Source organism: Podarcis liolepis (genome assembly GCF_965112155.1).
Source record: "Podarcis liolepis genome assembly, chromosome: 18".
In the NCBI taxonomy this organism is placed as follows: Eukaryota; Metazoa; Chordata; class Lepidosauria; order Squamata; family Lacertidae; genus Podarcis; species Podarcis liolepis.
In genome coordinates this window covers 12,247,933-12,270,180 of record NC_139572.1, presented here as the reverse complement: position 1 = coordinate 12,270,180, position 22,248 = coordinate 12,247,933, and the positions used below count along the sequence as shown (strand labels likewise).

Genomic DNA, 22,248 nt, shown 5'->3' with positions numbered 1-22,248 from the left:
AAAGAAGATTCCACCTAAAGATTAGGAAGAACTTCCTGACAGTAAGAGCTGTTTTGACAGTGGAATTTGCTGCCAAGGCGTGTGGTGGAGTCTCCTACTTTGGAGGTCTTTAAGCAGAGGCTTGACAACCATATGTCAGGAGTGCTCTGATGGCGTTTCCTGCTTGGCAGGGGGTTGGACTTGATGGCCCTTGTGGTCTCTTCCAACTCTATGATTCTATGATTCTAAAAGATAAGGAAGCTATTGCACTGTGCTGGAAAGAACATTACCAACATCTCCTTAACCGCAACTCCCCTGTAGCTGCTGAGGTCCTCTCAAAAATTCTGCAAAAAAAAAAAAAAGATGAGCTTGCAGTATCTCCAAATCTGGGAGAGTTGTGTACAGCTATTAACCAAATTAAAAACAACAAAGCCAGCGGACCTGATGGGATACCTGCCCAAGTCTTCAAAGTGGGTGGAATAGAACTTACACAACAACTTCACATGCTCATCGAAAAAATATGGGAGAAGAGATCCCAGCAGACTTTAGGGATGCCAATATTATCAATCTCTTTAAAAAAGGAGACAGATTGTGGAAACTATTGAGGCATATCTCTGCGGCTTGCAAAATTTTTGCAAGGATTTTAGCAAACCATCTCTTAACAATATCCGAGACGACCCTTCCTGAATCCCAAAATGGTTTTAGACCTTCTAGGGGGACAGTGGACATGATTTTCACCACTTGACTGCTTCAAGAAAAATGCAGAGAGCAAAACCAACCCCCATATATGGTGTTTATTGACCTGACTAAGGCCTTCAACACTGTAAATCACACTGCCCTGTGGACTGTCTTTCTGAAAATAAATTTGTGAACATCCTTTGGCTCCTCCATGATTCACAGATAACAATAACTCTCAAAGTGAACAGTAGGATCAGGTTTTAAACAGGGTTGTGTTATCACCCCAGCTCTATTTATTATTTTAATTGCCATGATCCTACACTTTGTCAAACTCCCCACGAGAATAGAAATCATACCGTATTGGCCCGAATATAAGCCGCACTCGAATATAAGCCACACCTTTAAAATTGGAGGGGGGGAATAAAAAAAGGGGAGGAACCCAAATATAAGCCGCTCCATTCCTCACTGCTCCTGGCTGCATACTGGGGGTGGGGTGGGGAGTCACGCTGTGTTGCCGGCAGCCTTTCCCCTTCCTCGCTCTCTCCCTTCTCTGGGGGACTATGAACGGGGTGGGAGCTGCTTTGCCAAGCTGCTGGCACTGTTTGCCCCGCACTCCTGGCTACATACTGTAACGTCGTGAATATAAGCTGCACTTTACCTTTTCACAGTCAGAATTTCAGAAAAAAGTGAGGGTTATATTCAGGCCAATACAGTATATTGAACAGATGAAAAGCTCTTTAACTTGAGTAGGCTGAAAGCAAAGAGTAAGGTTACCATAACTTCTGTCATAGAGCTTCAATATGATGATGACAACATAGTGTGTGCACACTCAGAGGATGACCTCCAAACCACCCTAAATATCTTCGCAGAAGCTTACAAAAAGCTTGGCTCATCGCTCAGCATCCAAAAACCCAAAGTGCTGCACCACTGTATTACTCAGAAGGGTGGTGGGAATGGGTGATTGGCAGATAGCTGAGATGAGCCTGTTGACGACTCTTAACGACTGCAATGGGTGCCAATCACCCATTCCCACCACCCTTCTGAGTAATACCCCTCCCCACCCTCTCACTATATAGAAGGATCTGGCAACTTCTGTTTCAGTGTATCTGAAGAAGTGTGCATGCACACGAAAGCTCATACCAAGAACTAACTTAGTTGGTCTTTAAGGTGCTACTGGAAGGAATGGACTTTGAAGACACTCGAACTCAGGACAAAAGGGAGAAACATGTTAAGAGGAAAGCATGCTTGGCAAACCCTCACCATGAACAACTCCTGCCCGGAAACCAATGTCCCCACTGTGGAAGGACCTGTGGATCCAGAACTGGCTTCCACAGTCACTTACAGACTCACTGTTAAAACCATGTTCATGGAAAACAATCTTCCTTGGCTACAAGGGATTGCCAAAGTACTGTAGGTCAGCACCCACTGGTAGATCCCCCTTCCTTTCCTTACTATGGCTGGAGCTGAGTCAGGGTCTCCAGCCTCCAGGATGCTGCTATTTTGCAGAGGAATCCAAGCACAACTGGGCACAATGCAAGCAACCTGAAGCACCTGTCACTTGAGCAGAGCCAATTCCCTTTATCTGTCCTTTAAAGAAACCGCGAAAACCAGTTTGGAAAGTGGAATGCCCTGGGAAGTGTGGGGTGAGCTGCTGATTTGATCAGAAGATGGAGAACCGCCCTGTAATTGGATGGAGAAGGGTCATTGTGAAAAAGATGGTTTTGAGCAAGTAGGCATCAGCTGGTGCAGAGGGAGGAGGATGTCGCCCCCCCCCCCCAGAGCCTCTTGCTGCCAGAGCAGAGACAGAGGCCACCTGTGTTACCTGCTTATCATTATGGATGAGAACAAGAGATCATTGTCATCCGGCAGTCTTTGATTCTCTGCAGCTGAGATGAGTCACATTCAGGTTCCACCAGTGGAGCCTTTGAACTGGCTGGGATGGGAGCCCCCCCCCCCCCCCTCTCTGGGCGCCCTGCCAGGCCACCCATTGTCCATCTCCATTTCGCTGCCAGCAAAGGGGCCCGGCAGCCCAGGAGGCTCCCTGAGGAGTTGTAGCACCAATAGCTGAACCCTGGGAGCAAGGCAGAATTGCCCCCCCCCCGAGGGGGGAAGGGCCCCCTGGATGCACTAGGCCAGGATCAGGGGGAAACCTCACAAAAAAGCAAGCCATGCTTCTGCAAATAAGCAATTTCCTGGCATGGGAGAAGTGGCTGAAGGTGCTGCTGCCTGAATGTGGAACCTTCTGCTGGCAACATAGTCCTCTCCCCAGGACCAAAGGACGTCACCACATCCTTGTCCAGGAACTCACCAACCTGCAAGCCTGGGTCACAGCTTTCATCTGTGAAGCAAGTGATTTGTTTCTCCAGAAACCTGTATCAATGCTGGCTCCTTTCCAAATCTCCTGCGGACACCCCCACCTGCAAACAACACTGTGCTCCACGGCTCTGATAAGCAGCTAGTCCTGAAAGAGGAAGTGGAAGATGGCAGACAAGTCCCTAGCTGAGTGTTGCCATTTCCCCCTCCCTGGATCACACATTTTCAAAGCCTGCCATCCTTCCTTCTCCTTCAAAACTGGCATTTCTGGTTTCAGGGCTCCCCTGGGCCATGGCGCTAACAGTGGGGCTGCCCTGAACATCCCTTTCAAAAGCCAGGCAGTAACCCAAGAAGAGAGCTCAGCTGTGCGGAGCTGCTGCCTAGAGCCAGATTTGAGAGGCGGCGGCAGGATGGGGAGCACAGCGTGTACCAAAGGACAGCTGCAGTCACGTAGCACCCTCCCTGGGACGGACGGGATCTTTCTCCGGGGTTCTCCCTTAAACCTGGGCTGTGGTTGCCACAATAGAATGCCTACTTGCCATTTTTGCCCCAGTGAAATTTTTTGTTGTTGAATTCAGGGCTTCCTGAGCAGGAATAAATGGGGCCCAGAGAAGACGCTGCCGTGGGGAATCCCAGCAGAAGAGGCAGCTGCTGGATGAGGCCAAGGGGGGTCCTTCCTCACCCAGCGGCCGACCAGGTGCTTCAATGGGAACCCTGCCAGCAGGATCAGAGCCACTCCTCTCCTGTGACTTCCAGGGATTATTAGGTTGTCTTTGTTCTCATTTCTATTCTGTACTTTGTTTATTTAAATGGCAATTTTATATTGTGAACAGCCCTGCGATCTACAGGTACAGGTCGATAGACAAATTTGGCCAACAGTTAAAATAAAAAATGCAGGGGGGAATTGAGTGGGCAGGGGGGAATTGAGTGGGAAGGGGTCCCAAAGGCCAACCCACTAAGACCACTTGCCCTTGTGGGGAAACTCCACCCCTCTCCCTTTTGCAGAAACCAACGTCCCCTCCCTGCCTGACGCAGGAGTGGGGGCCTCTGCCTGCGTGGCGCCTGGGGGTGTCCCAGCAGCCTAGACCACCCCCTCCGCCTCCCTAGGAGATGCTGAGAGGAGCTTCAAGAACCAGAAGACCCCCAGATGGGATGGAGGGGGTGAACAAACAGACTCCAGAGCCCGGACTGTGTCCATGACCGATGCTTTGTCAAGTTTATTCTCCCAACCGGCTTTTGTAAAATAAAAGTCCCATATACGTTATTTATAAAATGGCTTAAATTAAGGCATAATCCTGCAGTGTCTAAGACAAGCGTCCATCATTCTGCACAAGCAAAAGGGGAGGGGAAGGAAGCCCCCCCTCCAGACCCAGGAAGGGGGAGGTGGTGGCTGCAGCCCCCCCGACATGTGCTCTGCAGAAGCCGGGAGATGTGGCAGAGCTGCTGCGTCTGAGTCCAGAAAACAAAAAAAGGGTCACCAACAACACGCAACGTGATATAATAGGAGGGGGGAGAGATACACAGAAAGACCCACAGAGGGGAAAGGGCCCCCCCAAAAGAGACCTAGAGAGGAGGGAGGGGGTGTCCACACAGGATCAGCCCCCTCCTCCCCCAGGGCTGGGCTGCCCTGTTGCCAAAGGTGGGAGAGGGGGGGTGTCCCACGCAGAAGATTCCCAGAGCAGCTCCAGAGCGGACCAGCGCCCCCCACAGCACAAGCTCTGAGGTGGTGCCCCCAACTGCCCCCACCCCACAAAGGAAGGTGGAGCAGACCCTTCCCAGTGGCCTTTGCTCCTTGGCGCCTTTGCAGCCAAAGTGTGCGATGGGAGGGCAAATGAAGCAAAGCGAACGGCAGAAACCAGAGATCCTTTGGGGGGGGGGGGGAGAGAGAAGCTCTTTTGGAAGCAACAGAATCCAGCCCAGACATGGCCAGAAAAGAAGCAGGAAGCGGGGTGGGGGTCCCCTCCTCTCTTCACCACCCAGTGATCCTAAAGCAACGCCAGCACAATCCGTCCCCCCCAAGCTCAAAATACTGCCTATGTTTTCCTAGGAAAAGTTATCTGAATACTATCCCAGCATCATGAGACAGGAAGGGAAAGGTGTCTGCTATTTTGCTTTTAAACTATCGCTGAAATTCTAACTGGGACCTTCATTAAGCACCATATTTGGGGAAGGGGGGGTGCCAGAAGTGAAGCACCTGTCCTCTTCTTTGCACAGTTTCCCGGCGCTCGATGGCCAAAGGGACGTAGTGCACGTCGGTGCTGGGTGCGAAAGGCGGCAGAGTCCGTCTCATAGTTAGTCTCAAGTTAGTCTGTGATGGGGAAGGGAGGGAGGAATGGGGGCGAAAGGGGTCTCCTAGTCAGAGGGGCTCTTGATCCCGTCCTCCCACGCGCCAGGCTCTTCTATATGGGGCGGCTGTGGGGAAGCCTCTGTGGGCTCAGTCTGTGCAGCTACCGCCTCCTCCTGCTCCTCTCCCAGGAAGGGGGCAGAGCCAGGCGCCTCTCCTCCGTCGTCCGCGGGGCTGCCGCCACCGACCATCTCTTCCACGGGAGTCGGGGTGGCTGGTTGGTCCTTGGCTTCTGGGCGAGACGACGGAGAAGCCTCCTCCTTGGGGGGCGCAGGGCAGCTGACTGGGGAGATCACCAAGGGGGGCTGAGGTAGGTCTTTCTATAAGCAGGAGCAGCCCCACATTACAGGGGAGAGGGGGAGGGGGGAGAGAGAGAGAGAGAGAGAGAAGGGTAACTACAACACATCCGTGCTTTTGTACAGACGCTCCCCTCATTCAGCCCAGGACACCCAGGAGTGTCCAGCTCCCCTCTAGACTGGCCCAAATGGAACCAGGGGGGCTGCCAGGATAGGCCTGAGCTCATGCAGTTCACCCAGGCCAGCCCCATCTCCACTTCCAAGCCTGACACCAGCCTTTTGAGGGCATCTGAGGAGTCCAGTGGCTGGATCCTGCCCCAGGCCCACCCAGCTGAGCATTCAGTCCTGCCCCCCAGAGGAAGCCGCCCCCCCCCCCGTGTGACAGCAGCAACTCTCCCCACATGGGAGCCCTGGGCGGTGGCACTACAAAGGCAGCTGGGCTCTGGAAGGCGGAAGGGCTCCTGCTTGTGGGCTTCCCTTGGGGGTGTCCAGCTGGGCTCAGGGGAGCCCTCAGGCCTGATCCAGCAACACCCATGAACGCCTCTTGCCCCTCTCCAAGACGGCACCCCTCTGCCCCCCGCCCAAGTGACAGAGAAGAACTGTGGAGCTGGAAAGGGACCCTGAGGGTCGTCTAGTCCAACTGCATGCAATGCAGGAATTACGACATGTGGGGAGGAAAGCTGGCCATCTGTGGCTTCTCTGCCCTCCCCCCCATGTGCCATCCTCCCTCACCCCCAGCCATGTATGGTGGCCTCCTTTTGGGGGAGGAGGGAGGTCTGCAAAAGCCACTTCCAAAAAACTCCCTTTTGGGGGGTGGAGGATAATGCCAACAAGAGTTTTACTCAACTTTAATTCTAGTTAGGGGGCTTTTATCCTAACACTGGCCTTTTCTGGAGGAGACTCATATCAAAGTGGTATTCACCGCAAATCCGCTGCCCGTCCAGAACATGGGCAGCTCCTTGCGCCAGAGCGCCACTACGAAGCTGGTGAGGAGTGTGGACGGCACCAGGTACAGCAGCGCCGGCTGCCCCTTCTGCATCAGAGCGAGCGCCACAAATGTCACCAGGAGGCCCAGGCCATAGGCTGCAGTGGGAGACAGGGGAGAGAAGGCGGGGGCTCCTTTTCAGTTGCAGTTACCCAGAAAGTGCCCCCCTGTCTTTCTCATCTCATCTGTGGGTAAATTCTCACATGGGAATAAACACCTCTGCCCCTTCCAGCTCTGCTTCAAGGATTTATGGAACATAATAAATTATAACGGAAAGGCAGGAAAACTCAGCACAGAGAATCGTTCCTCCTCTCTGCTCTTCAGCCATCTGGACAGAGGAGCAGTTAGGGCTGGGCAATATTTGGCTTTCAATTTTGTGATATATCACCAGCTAAATATTGTGACAGACTGATGTGCTATGATGTCTGAAATGAGGATGGAGCTACGGAGAGGCTTTGGCTGGCTTTACAGTTTTTCCCCCATCAGGATTTTTTGAATAGCTATGCTATGCATACAACCACATCATGATTTGTGATATATTGCCAGGTCAAAAATTATGGAACCGATATCACAAGAAGAATGTCAAGCTGATTTTGGGTGTTATATTAATTATCACCCAGCCTATAACAGTCACCACCCTTCTCTCCTTCAGAGCCTAATAAAGAAGTCTGATGCTATGGGAACCCCGTTGCTGGGAGAAAACTTGCTGCTAGGGGCAAAACAATGCAGGGATCCTTTCCAGACTGCACTAACACTGTCAGTCCTGTTGCACACGTGGAGATGGGCTGCACCCAGAGGGCTCCCAAGGGACCTGATCCACCCACAAGAGAGCCACTTCTCAGGACAAGAGCTGAAAGGCGGCGCTGTCACTGAATTTACTGGCAGGCTCTGCAGTTTGAGGCCTGCACAGCTGCTGCTTTCAGCACAGCTCATGGCAGGAACTCCGCCAGTCCAGGGTGGGGCGAGAGGTAAGAAGAAGAGGCTGGGTTTCCCAAGGGGGAAGGCAGGTGTTGGCAAGGATGGGGGGGGGGGGAGCCAGACATACCAATGGTGCAAGCGACAAAATAGACCCGGGAGGACTGGACCTGGATGTCAAAGCGATGGCAGTAGGCCACCAGGAGCCCTGGGGAGGAAAGAGGAGGGAGCCTGAGGCAAGGGAAGGAGTGACAAGGCCAAGCAGGGACACTCCCTGGAGGCCCCCCCCCCAGCATCCTCCAAGTGGGGCAGCAGGGAGGCTGTGTCCCTCTGGCCTGGCCCTCAAAGGTAGACTGCCTCTAGGGGCAGCTGTTCCCTTGAGCTGCCTCAAGGGAGAGGGCAGCATCCCCACTGGACCAGCCCCAAGGGACCCTGCCCTCTCCTCTGCCAGTCCTTCTCTTAGGGCCAGGCTGAGGGGCTCTTCTTTGCCTTCTGCAGGCCGAGCGGGGGCTCAGCCCCAAAGCCACCTCGCCCCCCAGTAAGGTGGGAAGGGAGAGGGCCTACCTGGAACCAGAATGTCCCCGAATCCCAGGAGGGAGAAGGGTCGGTCACACAGTGCCAGAGGAGAGAAGTTGAGTCGGGGCACCTTCAGCACCATCGGAAGCTGCCAGGGGAAGGGGGTCCATCCAGGTCAACAAGCAGCCCCTCTGCTGTCCCAAACGGGGCCAAACCTCCCACAAGCCCTTGCCCCACAGAGGAGGGTATCTGGCATTTGAGGCAAGGAGGGGGCGACAGGGGATGGCACAACCCAAAGCCCCCCCAGGCATGGGGAAAGCGCCCTGCGCCCAAGGAGAAAGATGGAGGAACCCCAGAAGTGCCTCTTCTCAGGCCTGACCAGAACCCAATACTGAACCTGCCTGCTCTCCAGGGGTGCTTCCCGACACCTCTTCCCTCATGGCTGAGGAGTCTCTGGGCCATTCTGGGTCTAGATCCGACGGGGTGGGGATATCCTGGACCCACTACGTGTCTGGACCATGACCCCCCCAACCCCTGGGCTTCTCCCAGGCTCATCCTGCATCGCCTCCATTTTGTCCACCAAGAAGAGGCCATCTCCCCCTACCAAAACCCGGGACGCTCTGGCAGCCCCTCACCTTTTCGTGAGTGGCGGAGTCTGTCGGGCCAGCAGCCACTTCCACCATGATGCTCTCTCCTGTCTGGAAGGAAAATGTGAGGAGGGGCAAGAGGACAAAAAAAGAAAGAGGCCTGGGGGAAGAGGAATGTTTTTGCCTGGTGCCTGAAGACATGCAATGAGGGTATCAGACAAGCCTCTCTGGGGAAAGAATCCCCATCGGAGAATTGGGAAGGGGCTTCCGATGGCCCCAGCGGAAAGACCCAGCCCAACTCTGACTCCTCCCGATCAGCCCCGCACCCCCATTTGCAATGCCCACCCTGTCAGGCCAATTATGCACCTTCGTCAAGTATGGCGTGATGAAAACGAAGAAGACGTCGTAGACAAAGAGGACCAGGAGGAGCAGCGTGCAGCCCTGGGGGGCAGGAGGGAAAGGGAGGGGTGTCATTCCCAGAGGCTCACTGTTGATTCTGCCTTCCCCCCTCACCCAGGTTGGCTTTCTTCTGGCTCTTGAGTCGCAGAGTACATTGAGAGGTAGCCTCAGGCCAAGCCAGGAGGCCCATGTCAGCCTCCCTCTCCACCGTCCTGGGGATGAGCCCCCCCAAAGCTCCCCCCCCAAGGCCTTACCTTGAAGGTGGGCAAGCGGATGGTCTTGAGCATGTAAAGGCAGAAGGCAACTCCCAGGGCGTCCTGCAGAATCCAGGCCCACCTGGGGGAGGAATGGCCATGGCTCAGGGCAGAGGGCAAATAGCCCTACCCCCTCCAACAGCCGAGGGAGAAGGGTCAAGCCACTTCCCCTTGGGCTCTCTCCGGTCACCCTTCCTCCCCCCATCCCACTTCCTCTCAAGAAAGAGTCCCCTTGGCCAGCTGGGGTGGGGGGTTCTGGACATTCCCTCTGCCCTGCAACACGTCCCATTTCGCCCTGTGCCCAAGAGGACACTGCAGAGATGGAGAAGGGGAAGAGCAGAGGAAAAAGTTGCTTTCTGGAGCAACTGATGCAGCTGAGGGGTGCAAAATAGCATGTGGGGGGAGCAAGGGGCTCTTCAAAGAGACAGGTCCCCTCCACCAAGGGGAGAGCACGAAAAGCACCGCATCACTCACTGGTCCTCATTGCGGAAGATGCCCCAGACCAGGCTGACGGCGACGCAGAAGACAGCCAGGAGCAACATGCGCACCTGGGGGCGCTTGTGGAAGTAGGGCAGGTTGTTGTCGGGGACCCTGAGGACAAGAGGCGGGGTGAGAGGCCTGCACCCCACTTGGCAAGTGGGAGAGGGACCTCTTGGAGCCTCCACCCCAGAGAGCTGCCTGACGCCGAGTCAGGCCTGTTCCATCGAGCGCAGATCTGCCCCCACAGGCCGGCAGCAGCAGGTCTTTGCTCAGCCTGAGTTGGAGATGCTACTACTGGGGAGCCTGGCACCTTCTGCATGCCAAACAGATGCTCCATGCCCACGGGCAGAGTCTCCAGGGGAGGAGGTGTTGGGGAAAAGCCTTCCCTGCCCAAGGCCACAGCCCGAGAGCTGCTGTCAGTCAAGGTCACCAAGCCAAGGTCACCAAACTCAGCAGACAATTTTTTTCTATTCTATGGGCTCAGGGATGCTTAAAAAAGACAACCTTCCTTCCTCTTAAGTTGCTCAGTGCCACCCACTCAACCCCCCTCCCCCCACGCTTGGTGTGGAGGCTTTTGAAAACCAAGGGAAAATGGGTTGGGGGCCAAATACAGGAGCCCCCACAAACAGGGGCACAGCTCTGACGTCTGCAGATATAGGGCAATACACGCATTTAATAAATAATAATAAATGGCTGCGCTCAGGGTTCATGCCCTTCATTTTTTGTCCTGGGCAGGACTTTCAGATCTTCTATGTAGCTCAGAACAGTCCCCACCACTCTCTTTGTCTGACCTGTGCAAGAAAAAGGCAAAAAGATCTGAGAGATCCCAGCAGAAGGAAGCAAATACAGCCAGACCTGCCTTGCACCGATTCAAAACCCCACAAGTCAACTGCTCTTGGAAAGGGCATTTGTGCACTTGCAAAACGCAGAGGGTGGGTTTTCTGCCTGATTGCCAGGGGCGAGATCTGATGAGGCACTGTCTTTCATTGCTTTCATCTTTCTGCAGTAGAAGTGAGGACCTTTCTGCAACAACAAGGTCCCTTTTCTTGTCCAGATGAGTCAGCTGAGAGTCGGGAGGGAGCCCAGAGAGCCACGGAAGAGGGGATCCCGCCCTGCCCCACAGGTACAAGGAGAAGCAAGAGATCCACGTCTTGCCCATCTAATGCATTTAAGAATTCAGAGCTTGTTTCCTAGATACTGGCTGCTAAACAAGACCAGCAGCAACAAAAACCAACAGCCCCCACACATTAATAATTTGCAGCCAGGAAAATAAAAATATATCAGAGAGGGAAGGATAAAGCACAGCTGCTCCCAAGTCCCAAAGGAGGAGGGTTTGGGGTTCTGTCCAGCCCCCCACTAGCATTCATGCTCTGATAACCTGATTCTTTCCACGGGGGGGGGGGGGTGTCTATGGCCAGGCAGGATTTGAACCCAATCCACTGGCCCTCGCAAGCTTCATGTGCCAGGGCCACTTAACCAAAGGTGGCAAAGCAAGACTGTCTTCTGCCTCCTACCTGCATTTCCCCAGAGGAAACCTTCGGACGAATGGGGAGAGGCAGCTGTAGAGACCGATGGAAGCCGCCAGGCAGAAAATCCCAATGATGGCATACACTGCAGGGGGGAAAGGGGACAAGGAAAGATGAATGAAGACAAGGGGCTGGAGAGAGGCTGAACAGCACCGAGAAGCCAGTGCAAGTACCTAGGTGGTCGTAGAAGTAATAGAGCAGGACGAGCATTGAGCAGCACATGACCACAAAGACGCAGATCATGATGGGGGTGACGTCCACTGTCTCGTCCTCGTGCTTCTCCACTCCGTCATCCCGTTTGTGCTTCATGTACCGCCTGCAAGGGAGACGAGACGAGGTCATCCGAGGCTGGAGGCGCTTGCTGGTACTGCACCACTCATGGAGGGGCCAACCGACAAGAGGGGAGGCATCCTACGAGGGCTCAGCAACGCTAAAATGATGCTCAGGGCTGCCGGCCTCTCTCCCCCCCCAGCAAAGCAGGGCTTGTCTCCACGCTTCACGAAATCATTTGCAGCCATGAGATGTGGATGTTAGCCAATGGCTCCATGGGAAACGCATGGAGGAGGCAACCTATCAGGCTATTTGAGAAGTCATGAGAGGAAAACCTAGCAGTGACTCCCTCCAAGAGCCCAATGATTGGGCATGGATGCAAGGAATCCTACGAATCCTGGATCCTGTGCTGCCTCGACCTCACCAAACGCCTTCTATGTATTCCCAGGGGCTGGTGTCTTGGACTTAGCAGGTGGCAGCTTCTTCAGAGGTCCCCCATGTTTTGATTCCAGAGAGAGCCGCTCTGAACAGCCAAGAATGCAGGATGAGCCCCATGGCTCTGCAGGGAGCTGGGCTGGATGACCCTTAGGGGCTTCTACTGGCCCCCTGCCCCAACTCACTTCTTGACATCCCTGCTCCCTGCCCAGTAGCCTCCGACGGCCACCGTCCCCACAGCCATCACGAAGATGATCACCATGTTGTAGTCCAGGACTGGCTCGTTGGGGGCATACATGGCCACCTTGACCGAGGGCCCAAAGCTCTGAGGAAGAGGGAGAGAGAGAAGGGAGCTCAGCTGACCCTAAAAAAGAGTTGGCCCAGGAAAGAGCTACCCTCTGGGGAACAGGACGTCCTCCAGGAAATGCCAGTGTGTGACTGGCCTTGGGGGCCCCAAAAGCAGTGCTGCCCCCAATGCCCCTGTGACCCTGACTGGGAACGCGGACGGGGTCTCACCCTGCCAATATCCAGCATGTCCACGTAGCTCAGCAAAGCCACTGGGATGTCGATCTCCTCATACTGACTGCGGTTGCCGGCCGGCGGGACCTGGAGGGAGTGAGGGGGAAGAGCAAAGTGATGCCCCACACGCCCCACCCTCCCAGCCTGCCTATCCTGAAAGCCAAATGGTGTGTCAAACTCAGAGTGCATGCAGGCCCCAATCCTCCTCTGTTTACCACAGGCCACCCAGCTCACATGACTCACCCCCAGCCTAGCGCATCAATGGCTGCTGCGCATTTGGGGGCAAAACGCATCACAAGAGCAGCAGCAGGAGGGGGGAGGGCGCCTCCCAGCTCCAGAAGAGGAGATGAACGGCTTCCTTAGAACTCTTAATTGTTCAGAAAAGATTTTGAAGGGGGACATTAATCTCAGAAGAAGGGACGTCATGCAGAAAGCGAAGAAAATTAAAAAGGAAAGTCAGATGAGTAGAACCGCACAGCCAAGGACAAGGCAGAGATGGAGCTGAATGCCCAGGAGGGGGCAGAATGCCAGCCAGGCCAGGGATGGGAGATGCAATTGCAACCTGAGAAAGGGCTTTAGAAAATAAGAAACTAGGCCAAGAATTTGTCTCCTCAGGTATTAAAAATAAACAATATGGGATGCAGGTAAAGCCTTCATAAGAGGTTTTTATGAAGCACTCAGCCAGTATTGTAACACATGGCTACAATACTACCAAATTGATCACCTATTCATGAAGGATAAAATCATTGGATTTGGCAAAGAATAATCAAAATTACAAACACAATTACTAAAAAAAACCCAAAAAGATATTATATAAAATATACAATTTGTCATTAGAATGGGAATTAAAAGATGAAGAGGTGAAGGAAGTTATGATTAAGTGGGCCAGAGTACAGATGGGCAGGTACAAAGAAAAAGAAGAAGAAGAAGAAGAAGAAGAAGAAGAAGAAGAAGAAGAAGAAGAAGAAGAAATGGGTCCCATTAGGGGAAAAGGTGGAAAGAATGCCCTAATCCAAAAAGGGTTTTCGTGTGTGTGTGTGTGTGTGTGTGTGTTTCTTTGTGGCTGATTAGCTGTTCTCCCCGTGCAAAGGTCAGAGGGGGCAGGGTTTCTGTTGAGGAAGGTGATTAGCTGTGGGAGGAGCTTATCAGAGCTAGCAGGGCAGTTTGATCCATCTTTTAGATTTAGGGGAGCTAGTCTCAAACTTTTGTTGGAGGAGACCTAGGTTTTTTTAGGGGGGAGTTATTTGTCCTGTCTTCACACTTTTTATGATGGAGGACCGCTGTAGCCACCCCTAACGACACGTTCTCAAGATGGAGGGGGAGGGAACAGCTGCAGTCGCCTGCGGTTCCTGCGCAATGTTTGCCATCTTGCCAAAGGTTGCAGGCAGCTTTACCTGCAGCAATTGCATGTTGATTGCCCTCTTAAAAGACAAAGTCCAGCAACTGGAGGAACGTGTAGCTACGCTCCAAAGAATTAGAGAGCTGGAGCTCTTCTTGGAAGCAACAGAGAACACCGTCTCCACCAAGGAGGAGACAGGGGACTCCCCTGAGAAGGAGGCTAGTTCACCAACACAGGAGCCAGATATATGGAGAAACGTGACTCAAAGACGTAGGAGGCCCAGGGTTCGCTCTGATTGTTTAGAAATATACAATCACTTGGAGGTCCTCTCCCCTAGCATGGAAGACGAAGAGCAGACTCCATTTGAGGATCTCTCCCTCATTACAGTCGATCAGGTATATGAAGACGAGCAGCAAAGTCAGTCCTCAGGGAATGTGCAGGCGACTTTGGAACGGACAGCTCACGGAAGAACCCCGACCAAACCTAAGAGGAGGCGTGTAGTGGTGATAGGGGATTCCCTACTGAGGGGAACAGAAGCAGTGATCTGTGGGCCTGACAAGATGTCTCGGGAAGTGTGCTGTCTCCCCGGGGCTAAGATCCAAGATGTAACTGAACGACCGCAAGGAATCATAAAACCCACTGACAAGTACCCCTTCCTCTTGGTTCATGTGGGAACCAATGACACTGCAAGAAATAGCCTCCAGAAGATCAAAAGAGACTACGAGCTCTGGGCAGGATATTGAAGCAATTAAATGCACAAATTGTCCTCTCATCTGTCCTCCCAGTTGAATGACGTGACCCAGGGAGAGAGGGAAAAATAGTGGAAGTGAACAGCTGGCTTCGCAAATGGTGTAAACAGGAACAGTTTGGATTCTTAGATCACGGACTGCAGTTTCTTGAAGATGGACTTCTGGCAAGCGATGGGCTGCACCTCACAACGGTTGGGAGAAATGTTTTTGCCAAAAATCTCAGAAACCTCATCAGGAGGGCTTTAAACTGACTAATGTGGGGGAGGGAGACAGTGCTCCTGAAGGTAGGAGTCTATCAATTGATGAAAATGATCATCCAAATGTCATAGACCAAATGGAGCAAACAGCACGCAGACCTAGTGGTGGGAGGAAAAAATCCTTAAATAAGAGACACGGGGGAATGATTAATGGACTTCAATGTCTGTACACTAATGCGCAAAGCATGGGAAATAAACAAGATGAGCTTGAGCTCTTGGTACAGCAAACTAAATATGACATAATTAAAAAATTCCTTCCAGTAGCACCTTAAAGACCAACTAAGTTAGTTCTTGGTATGAGCTTTCATGTGCATGCACACTTCTTCAGATACCTGGTGCATGCACACGAAAGCTCATACCAAGAACTAACTTAGTTGGTCTTTAAGGTGCTACTGGAAGGATTTTTTTTATTTTGACTATGGCAGACCAACACGGCTACCTATCTGTAACTGTAAATATGACATAATAGGCATCACTGAAACCTGGTGGGATAAGTCCCACGATTGGAATGTAATAATGGGGGGATACAATCTATTTCAGAGAAACAGACCAGACAAGAAAGGAGGAGGAGTGGCGGTATATGTCAGGGATGTGTATACCTGTGAAGAGATCCAAGATTTAGAACCTCAAAGCCAAAGTGAGAGCATTTGGGTCAAAATTAAGGGAGAAAAGAATAACAGAGACCTCATTGTGGGAGTTTACTATAGATCCCCAAGCCAAACGGAGGACATAGATGATGCCTTCCTGGAACAGTTGGCCAAGCATGCAAAAGGAAGGGAGATAGTAGTAATGGGGGACTTCAATTACCCGGATATTTGTTGGATGTCAAACTCAGCCAAGAGCATAAGGTCAAACAGATTCCTCACTGGCCTTGCAGACAACTTCATTGTCCAGAAAGTGGGAGAAGCAACAAGAGGAACAGCCATTTTAGATCTGGTCCTAACCAATGTTGATGACCTAGTTAGTGGGGTAGAAGCGGAAGGATCATTAGGCGCGAGTGATCATGCTCTTCTGAAGTTTACTATACAGCGGAAAGGAGCAGCCAAGCATACTAGGACTCAATTTCTTGACTTTAGGAAAGCTGACTTCATAAAACTTAGGAAAGTGCTGGGTGAGATCCCATGGAAAGTAATACTAAAAGGAAAGGGAGTTCATGATGGCTGGGAGTTTGTTAAGAGGGAGATAGTAAAAGCACAACTTCAGGCAATACCAATGAGACGGAAACATGGAAGGTGCCTAAAGAAGCCAGGGTGGCTATCTAAAGAACTTTTAACCGAGTTAAGATTTAAAAAGGATGTGTACAAAAAATGGAAAAGGGGGGAAACCACCAAAGAGGAATTCAAACAAATAGCCAGCACGTGTAGACACAAAGTCAGAAAAGCTAAAGCACAGAATGAACTCAGGCTTGCTAGAGAGGTTAAAAGCAACAAAAAAGGCTTTTGTGGGTATGTTCGTAGCAAAAGGAAGAACAAAGAAACAGTGGGGTCACTCAGAGGAGAAGATGGTGAAATGCAAACAGGGGACACAGAAAGGGCTGAACTCCTCAATGCCTTCTTTGCCTCAGTCTTCTCCGATAAAGAAAACAATGCCCGACCTGAAGAATTTGGAGCAAATGATTCAGCAAAGGAAACACAGCCCAGAATAACTAAGGAGATAGTACAAGAATACTTGGCTAGTTTAGATGTATTCAAGTCTCCAGGGCTAGATGAACTGCATCCAAGAGTATTAAAAGAACTGGCAGATGTGATCTCAGAACCACTGGCAGTCATCTTTGAGAATTCCTGGAGAACAGGCGAAGTCCCGGCAGACTGGAGGAGGGCAAATGTTGTCCCTATTTTCAAAAAGGGGAAAAGAGAGGACCCAAATAATTACCGCCCAGTCAGTCTGACATCAATACCAGGGAAGATTCTGGAGCAGATCATTAAGCAAACAGTCTGTGAGCACCTAGAAAGGAATGCTGTGATCACCAATAGTCAGCATGAAATCCACAAACTTGACATGAGCCAACAGTGTGACGCGGCAGCTAAAAAAGCCAATGCAATTCTGGGCTGCATCAATAGGAGTATAGCATCTAGATCAAGGGAAGTAATCGTGCCACTGTATTCTGCTCTGGTCAGACCTCACCTGGAGTACTGTGTCCAGTTCTGGGCACCACAGTTCAAGAAGGACACTGACAAACTGGAACGTGTCCAGAGGAGGGCAACCAAAATGGTCAAAGGCCTGGAAACGATGCCTTATGAGGAACGGCTAAGGGAGCTGGGCATGTTTAGCCTGCAGAAGAGGAGGTTAAGGGGTGATATGATAGCCATGTTCAAATATATAAAAGGATGTCACATAGAGGAGGGAGAAAGGTTGTTTTCTGCTGCTCCAGAGAAGCGGACACGGAGCAATAGATCCAAACTACAAGAAAGAAGATTCCACCTAAACATTAGGAAGAACTTCCTGACAGTAAGAGCTGTTAGACAGTGGAATTTGCTGCCAAGGAGTGTGGTGGAGTCTCCTTCTTTGGAAGTCTTTAAGCAGAGACTTGACAACCATATGTCAGGAGTGCTCTGATGGTGTTTCCTGCTTGGCAGGGGGTTGGACTCGATGGCCCTTGTGGTCTCTTCCAACTCTATGATTCTATGATTCTATGAATTCCCGCCAGGCTGGCAGCAGGAAGAAGTGTCGCCTTCTCTGCCCGCCCCTCCCCGGGGACTCACCAGCCTCTCTCGACTGACGATCAGCAGCCCCCTTGCCCCGTTGATCTGGGCCAGCCGGACTTTCTCATAGAATGTGCAGTTGCCCCGCATGACCATGGGGATGGTGCTGCTGAAGCCGCCATCGGGAACGTCTGAAGGAGCACACAGGACGGAGGCCGTCTGGTCCTGCAGCTGCAGCAGAGACTGGAGGAGGAAAGGAGGAAGAGGAGAACATGAGGAGAGGAAAACTGAGCCCTCTAAGCTGCTCCTCGCCTTCAGAGGAACAACAAAGGAAGCTCAGAATGCACAAAATGCAACAAAGCAGCTCCAACAGGCCTGAGCAAAGAAAGGTGATTCACCCCAGGGCCAAAATGATCACGAAGCAGGCACCAGCTGAGGCCCAAGGGGAGGGTGCTCTGATTCATGGAGTTGGTGCTAGCCTACAAACTCCTAAATGACTTAGGAGCCCAATCCTTGAAGGACCAGCTCCTGCCACATCAGGAAGCATGTGTGCCAAGATCTGCAAGGGAGAAATTGAATTTGACCGAAATGATCACTACTGTTTTTTGTCCAAAATTAATGCTACTGAACTGTTTTTATGATAGATTGCCAGAAGAATTGGTCCCATATAGGATTGTGGCAGATCGAATAGTCATTGCAACTTAATGGAAAACAATCCTAACTCTTACACTATGTGCTTGGCACCTCTCTGGTATATCACGTGTAATTTGAGATTTCAGTGAGGACTAGCATCTTCAGACACTTTCAATATGCTTTGGCATTCCTTTATTATGCATGTACAACAGAACCATCATTTTCAAGGCAACCCTCATCCCCAGCCATGCAAATCTTGAACTAGGCTTAATAATCTGATAACATTGTGATAGTCTTCACTTGGACTTTGTTACTTTAACCTCTGGGCAATGGGACTCATCCTGCATGGCTGCTTTGTAGTTTGGTTTCTCACCTTTCAATTTTTGTCTCATGTTATAATTGTTCTCTGACAAAACGAAATAATAATACGTTTACACAAACACACAAAAGGTTTTCAAAGTTTATGTGTGGCACTGCATATGACTCTTAATCAGGGGCTGGCTTTCAACCTGTGTGCTGTGGCACCCTGGGGTGCCTTGAAGGATGGTTAGGGGTGCCTTTCCTCCTTCCTATGATGCCCTCTTGCATCCCTGTCTCCCAAAAATTGGACAGTTGTTTGCTGCAGCAGCTCTGGCAGCAAGTTCCCCAGGTGAATGGTGCCTCTGGGGCTGGCTAGGGGGTGCTTCCTTGTGGGGCAGGGGGGCAGCTCAGAGACCAGGGGCGGCAGCTGTTTCTGCCCAGAGGACTCCCGAGGAGAGGGGGCTGAGGGAACCCTCCATAAGGGAGGGTGTTCGATAAAGGGTGAGAGGTTGCCCACTCAGCAGGCAAGGGGTGACACAACTGGGCTCCTGAGCCCCACAGGGGTGCTGCAGAAAGAATGTAGTTGGTCAAGGGAACTGTGGACTCAAAAAGGTTGAAAACCTCTGGACTAGATGACTCTTGCAGTCCCTCCCAACTCTGTGCTTCTATGACTTTCTGTGACTAATCATTAACTTGACCAAGGATGGGCTAGAGATGTAAACAGTGATGATAAGCAGGGCAGGTGCCACCCTGCCAGCTGAGGTGCCGCAGGAGCCACTCACCGCCTTGCCCAAGTCATGGGGCAGATGAGCCCATTGGGAGTTGAAGAGAATGCAGTAGTCCTTCCCCTTGGAACTCCCCTTCTCGGAGAAGACGCGGACCATACCAAACTCACAGGAGACCTGGAAAAGAGGGAGAAGACTTGCTTCCCATCACTCCGGCAGCATCCGGGCTCACCTCCCATAAGAATGAAAGAAAAGCCTCCAAAGGCCAAAGGGAAACCAGCAAGCAAGATTCAAGCACAAGAGACCTCTTTTGTGGCTTCCAGCAACTGGGATGAAGAAGCATTTCTGCCTCCAACCCCGGAGGTTGGCTAACAGCCATTTATAACCTTATTCTCCTCCATGAATTTGTCTAATCCTCTTTCAAGGTCATCTAAGTTTGGTGGCCATCACTACCTCCTAGGTAAGGGAGTTCTACAGATGGTGTGAATTAGTCCTGTCTTTCACCTGCCTGAATTTTCCAACATTCAGCTTCATGGGAGGCCCACAAGTCCTAGTGTTACGAGGGAGAAAACTCTCCGCACAGGACTGAATGAAAACCCAAAAGGGGCCAGAACTAGGCAGCAAGAGGAAAGCGAGGGGGGTTGCACATCACTCCAACTTCCCATCAACTTTGCAGGTTCCCAGGTGCCCACACGATCTGGATGCAGGATGCTTTTGGAACTTCCCACACTGCTGTCCACCAGGATTCATGGGCAGACCCCCTGTCAGCCAACAGGGGGGCATGCAAGGGCATCGTGACCGGAGTTGGCAACTTGGGCTGGGAATCTCTCTCTCCTTCACTAGGGAAGAACCGGCCACTCAACTGCTGTGGGTGTAAGATTAGAGGGCTCAGGTCTTTGTCTCCATCTGGCTCTCCAGAGCTGGATGCTGCAGGGAATCCCTTGAGGGCAAGGCCCCATCCCGCTGGGGTCTTCCAAGGCATGCCGTTTCTGCAGCCACTGCACCCGAGGTGCACGATCCTGTCTCTCAGGGGGCTTCAATACTCCACCCACTGGCTGCTCTCCAACAACCGGGGGGGAAGGGAGCCCTTTGGGATGCGTGACTTTGTGGTGGTTGCTATCACACCCTTCTCTCCTGAAATTCTTTGAGGCGGCTCAGTTCTTCGACCACACCTTACCTGGCGCCAGCCGGGATATCACCAGTTCTCTCCTCACCCTAGCAAAATATCTACTTGCCAAGAGGGTCACAACAGCAGCTGCAAAGGACTTTGAATGTCCTGAATGAGGTTTTTGTTTTGCAGAAGAGGCTGTTTAGCTACAGGTGAGGGCAGTCATTGGCACATGCTGGCACCCCCAAACAGCTGGATGGGGGATCCCTACCAGTTGCTAAATGCAAAAAGGCAAATTAAGTTCATTGCAGCAAAAAGGCCAGCTTTCCCCGCAAGCATCCCCCACAAGATTAAGTCCCACCACCACCTTTCCTGGGGAGGTGTACCCAGGATGGCAGCGTTCTCATGACCCAGGAGGGCCACTAGGCTAGCTAACAATTCACAGGAACAACAATTTTAAACAGAGTGTCTTCCCCCACCCAAGACAAAGATTAGGTGTTTTTATTTTTGCTTTTATCTAGTTTTTAACTTTCTTTGATGCTGTTTATGTTGTCACAAACCACTGTGGTATAAGTTTATGAAACAACGGTATATAGTTTTAATAAATTATTAAGTAAGAGGGCAAGGGACAAAAATAGATTCTCTCCTGGCCCAAGGAGCCTCCCTGGGGCGTCTCCTGGAGAAAGCGGCTATGCTCACCTTCTGCCAGCGCAGAAACAAGATTTGTGGGCTGAGCAACCCATTTGGGCTGACCCTGCAGACCCCTTCCTAGTGCACTGAGGCTGTGACAGCAGCAGCAGCACCATCCCAAGGCGCAGGGCACAGCCCAACCTGCATCATTGGGGCAGCAGGTCAGTTCATACACTTGTCAACACCCAAGCGCTATGTCCTATTTCTCTCTCTCTCTCTCTCTCTCTCTCTCTGAATATGTTTCACACTTCCCTCCCTCCTGGTCAAAGCATTTGCCAGCAGACTTTTCCACACAGCAACTCCTAAGCCCATTACTGCTGGGGACCTAACCAAAAATGACCCTCAAACCCGAAAAGCTACCTCACCAACAGCAGGGAAGGGCTGCATCCCAATGATGGCATGCTTGCTGTGCATGCAGGATCCAGAATCAGTACTTCCTGGAGAGCCATTGGCTGCCAGCCTGTGCGGAGGTGATGCTGAGCTGGGGACTAGCAGCCCTCTTTGTTTCAAAGGGAAAGGTCCTGCAGCTCAGCAGGGCAGAGCGCCCTGGCTCCACACCCAAAGACTGAGCACAGCAAACCAGCTTCCTGCACAACTGTTTTCATGGAGTTGCAAGGGACCCTGAGGATCATCTAGTCCAACCCTCTGCAGCACAGGAATATGACGCTGTCGAAGCGGGGATCAAACCTGCAACCTTGCCGTTATCAGCACCAGGCTCTAAGAAACTTGGCTTTCTAAGCCGCCTTGTGCATTAGCTAGAGGACTAGCGCTCCGCTTTGCTCCAAGGGAAGTGGTGCAACATGCGAAACCAATCTCGGGATCCCGGACCAAGAGATTCCTGCCTTGCAGGGGGTTGGGCTGGAAGACCCTCGGGGGTCCTTAGCGCCCCAGGTGGAAATGGCCCGCTTCCTACGCCTCTGGGGCGCCGCGGAGAGCGAGGCGGCGGGCCTCGGCCCATTTCGCGGAGGGGGCAACTGAGACGCCCCCCCCGAAGAAGCCCCGCCTCCCACTGTGGAAGAAGGGCAGCCGAAGAGCCGAGCCCCGACCCCGCCTCTCGGACCCTAGGGAGGAGCCTCCTCTTCCTCCTCCTCACCTGGACCGCCAGGAGCACCCACGACCCGAGCAGGGCTCTCCGCCCCAGAGAAGCCGCCGCCATCGCCGCCTTTTGTCCTCCCTGGAACCCGGGGGGAGGGGCGAGAGGGGAGGGAGGAGGTTCTGCTTCCGGTACACACCGGAAGTGAGCGCCCGGTTACCCAGCAACCCGGAAAGGAAGCCGCTCTCTCCCTCGCGCTCTCTTTCTCTGGGCGCA

The 22,248-nt window shown here is 52.2% G+C and overlaps 1 protein-coding gene across 3 annotated transcripts; it reads right to left on the bottom strand.

Moving 5' to 3' along the window:
* Positions 1–4,159: 4,159 nt before the first annotated feature.
* SPPL2B (signal peptide peptidase like 2B) lies at positions 4,160–22,241 on the bottom strand. Of its 3 annotated transcripts, XM_083483853.1 has the most exons (16): positions 22,033–22,128; positions 20,949–21,080; positions 19,199–19,318; positions 17,544–17,726; positions 12,494–12,583; positions 12,163–12,302; positions 11,446–11,588; positions 11,261–11,357; positions 9,741–9,857; positions 9,267–9,348; positions 8,980–9,054; positions 8,662–8,724; positions 8,075–8,174; positions 7,641–7,718; positions 6,533–6,693; positions 4,160–5,634 (listed from the first exon to the last, which is right to left on the bottom strand). In XM_083483853.1, exons 3-16 carry the CDS (start codon positions 19,298–19,300, stop codon positions 5,323–5,325), a joined length of 1,743 nt encoding a protein of 580 aa, XP_083339979.1. In that variant the 5' UTR covers positions 19,301–19,318; positions 20,949–21,080; positions 22,033–22,128; the 3' UTR covers positions 4,160–5,322. The 3 variants fall into 3 exon arrangements, 2 of the variants coding, with proteins under 2 accessions (XP_083339979.1, XP_083339978.1); XR_014520999.1 differs by lacking the exon at positions 20,949–21,080 and having other exon boundaries at positions 6,458–6,693; positions 22,033–22,241; XM_083483852.1 differs by lacking the exon at positions 20,949–21,080 and having other exon boundaries at positions 22,033–22,241.
* Between the last annotated feature and the right edge of the window lie 7 nt (positions 22,242–22,248).

What these genes read in the sequence shown, in the direction of transcription:
- SPPL2B (XM_083483852.1), bottom strand. Translation starts at nt 22,095, where the DNA reads ATGGCGGCGGCTTCTCTGGGGCGGAGAGCCCTGCTCGGGTCGTGGGTG. An exon ending in GGGAGCAGGGATGTCAAGAA is followed by an intron (nt 11,589 to 12,162) that starts GTGAGTTGGGGC and finishes TCTCCCTTGCAG; the next exon opens with GCGGTACATGAAGCACAAAC. An exon ending in ACTCCGCCACTCACGAAAAG is followed by an intron (nt 8,175 to 8,661) that starts GTGAGGGGCTGC and finishes TTCCCCTGGCAG; the next exon opens with CTTCCGATGGTGCTGAAGGT.